The sequence below is a fragment of the Cyprinus carpio genome, chromosome B3, assembly GCF_018340385.1.
Source record: "Cyprinus carpio isolate SPL01 chromosome B3, ASM1834038v1, whole genome shotgun sequence".
Taxonomy (NCBI): Eukaryota; Metazoa; Chordata; class Actinopteri; order Cypriniformes; family Cyprinidae; genus Cyprinus; species Cyprinus carpio.
In genome coordinates this window covers 9,187,977-9,191,096 of record NC_056599.1, presented here as the reverse complement: position 1 = coordinate 9,191,096, position 3,120 = coordinate 9,187,977, and the positions used below count along the sequence as shown (strand labels likewise).

Sequence of the window (3,120 nt, the reverse complement as noted above, 5' to 3'; positions counted from 1 at the left end):
CTAATGAGCTATTTACTTTAAAAAAATAAGGTAACAGTATTACACATAATTTTTTTGAGTAGTTTTTCAGGCTTGATTTTATAATGTAATCTACCTGAATAAATCATGTGAAATCTCCTAAATTAATTAATCTATGACACAACGAATTTAATATAATTGTGGAAATGTGCTCATTTATTTTACGTTTATTCTCAGGTCTGTGATTTTAAATGAGGTATGTTTGTATTCTGTTATTTTATACATTTACAAGACTGTATACAGCCAATCAGCTCAAGTAGGAAACTACTTGAGAAATGCTGGAAAGTAGGCACTAGCACTAGCAAAGCTACTGCTCATTAAACAAGGCATAACGCCTTAGAGGAGTGGTATCCATAACCACAAGTTCTACTCTTCTGCACAGTGGTAACGATTGCAGTGTGCAAAGGAAACTTCAATGTAACAGAAACTCTTACAAATGTCAAACGTAACTGAACATTAAACATTAATAGATGCTTCCCTTCACTCAAAAACATAAAGTAGCATTTAATTTCAAAATTTACTCTCCATTTCCAGCCACATGCAAAGCATGCTGAGAACTAACAATAATCTCTAAAATAAAACTGCAACATAGAGCTAATTCTCTTAAAATAAATAGGCAGCCTTCTTTCCTTAATGATTTAGTTTAATCAGTTCCCCAATTCAAGCACCAAACTGAAAAAGTCTCCTTAAAAAAATGAGGAAAACCTATCTCTTGGTTTTATTAGTAAAAAGTCCTCATTATTTTCTATGCAACACTGAATCACAATTTCTTTAATGAAATCCACACATTATTTTTAATTATCACCTTAATTTCTTTAATGAAAATTACAAGACCCATGATTCATTTAAATTGTTCAGCAAAAATGTGTAAATATGAGCAAAGGAATTTTTTTGAAAACAAAATCACGTAAAGGCCACTGAATTGGGTCACATAAAAGTAACTTTAATTCATTATGCTGAAATTATGTAAATAAATTGTGTTTTCTAACAAAGAATTATTGAACAAAACTGTGAGAAAAACATTCTATATATATATAGAAATGTTGTACATGATTTTATCATTTGAATTTAAGCATTTTGTTCAGCGCACAACACATTACTTCATTTTGGTCTTGGTTGGTTTCTTGAATAGAGCACAGTTGAGGTCACTTCTTGTTCCAGTGCTGTTCAACATATACACAGTGTCACACCAGAGATTTTTCTCATCTCTTTTTGTCCTAACAGCAGTGACATTAAACATCTCATACGGAGGAATCAGCACCTCTTTCTCATGAGGATGCTTGGAATATTTTGCAATATTAGCACCTTCACAAGTGTAGATTTCAAAACAAGATACATTTCCAAAAATCTTTGTTTTGTTAGGATCAATAGAGGAAGAAGTAAATGAGCCAAAACGAATTTTTCCATTCTGATAATTCTGAATAAATGTAAGCTTTGTACGACGATAAGTATAATAGCATTTCTTTTGTGTTTTCTTCAGAATCTGTATCGCATCTGTTAACAGAAAGTGAAGTGAATACCATTTGTATTTTTTGGTTTTGTAGCTGTCCTTGCCATCATGATCAGCTTCCTTAAACTCCTTATATACCTCAAAAACTGAGCTACTGTACACATGAATAGCGATTAAATGATTCTTTGTCAAGTTATCTCCTGGTTGCGTGTAATTATCTGCTTTAGCATGGTTCCAAGCATTTGCAAAATTAGAATTGGTAGACATTTCATGATTCATAAATGTTGTCTTCACCAGGTCTGTCATGTTCTCTCTGCAGCGCTTATATTGATCATCAACTGAATTATTTGCCATATCCAGTGGAAATGGCTGTCCTTCAACAGCAGCTCTGTGATCCTGCAGCAACAGGATTCATAATAATCAATCATCAGTATTCATGTCTGTAATATTCATACTAGAACACAAGCTTACCTGTCCTAGAGCAGCTGAGATGAGAAGAAGAGTTTCAATAATCAGCAGCATCTTGATTCAATCAAATCCCTCAGATGATCTTGTAGATCTAGTGAAGAGCAGATGCTGAAAGACAAGAAACACAACAGCGTTTCACAAATACTAAACCAGTGACACTGAGTATAATAGAAAGCAATATGTGCATTGACCTTTCATGTGAACACCAAATTTACCTGAGAATATTGTTCTCTCTTTTTTCTGGAGCAACAATGAGAGGAGATCCAAAGATCAGAAAAGTCAGCCACTAAGAGGGACGACAACTCTTCAAACCAAAAGATGAGAAAATAGGCTGTTTTATATCCCTGGTAGTGTGTGTGTGTGTGTGTGTGTGTGTGTGTGTGTGTGTGTGTGTGTGTGTGTGTGTGTGTGTGTGTGAGTGTGTGTGTATGTGTGTGTGTGTATGTGTGTGTGTGTAGATTATAATCACTTGTGAAGATCTGGGGGGGGGGGTGTATGTGTGGTGTGTGTGTGTTGTGTGTGTGTGTGTGTGTGTGTGTGTGTGTGTGTGTGTGTGTGTGTGTGCGCAGATCATAATCACTTATGAGGATCTTGTGTTTGTGTGGTTTCACACTGGACAAACTCTTGAGTTCCTGTCTGTCTAACATGCCAGATATTCTCAAAATGTGTAATAATGGTAAATGTGGAAATTGTTGAAAACATACAGACATTCATTTAAATATGTAAGAAGGATATCTCATCTCTAATTCAACCTTTAAACTTAACTTTCAAAAGAAGAAGAAGAATCATATAAGTTGATTAATTCATAAATGTAAATTTTTATATATATATATATATATATATATATATATATATATATATATATTATATATATATATAAAATTGCATAGGTTTATATATTTTTTTTTATCAAATGTACAGCTGTACAGTTTAATTTTTTGCATCTTGAAAAAATATTTCTGTGTTCTGTATCCCTTTGTGTTGTGTTTAACTTTTTCTGTTCGGAAGATTAATGATCCTTTAAATCTCCTTTGTGAATTCTTTAAAAGGTATAAATAGTCCTAACTTGAGATGAGCTCACAAAAATAGATGGCTGCCAACTACTAAATGTTTTATAAAATCCTGACTTTATCATGAATTACAGCAGGAATAAGTGTTAATAAAGCAGTTATTAACACACTGAG

At 33.1% G+C, this 3,120-nt stretch overlaps 1 protein-coding gene across 1 annotated transcript; it reads right to left on the bottom strand.

Moving 5' to 3' along the window:
* Positions 1 to 940: 940 nt before the first annotated feature.
* Positions 941 to 2,227, bottom strand: LOC122136869 (NAD(P)(+)--arginine ADP-ribosyltransferase 1-like). The gene is made up of 3 exons (XM_042721459.1): positions 2,152 to 2,227; positions 1,940 to 2,044; positions 941 to 1,864 (listed from the first exon to the last, which is right to left on the bottom strand). Exons 2-3 carry the CDS (start codon positions 1,988 to 1,990, stop codon positions 1,115 to 1,117), a joined length of 801 nt encoding a protein of 266 aa, XP_042577393.1. The 5' UTR covers positions 1,991 to 2,044; positions 2,152 to 2,227; the 3' UTR covers positions 941 to 1,114.
* Between the last annotated feature and the right edge of the window lie 893 nt (positions 2,228 to 3,120).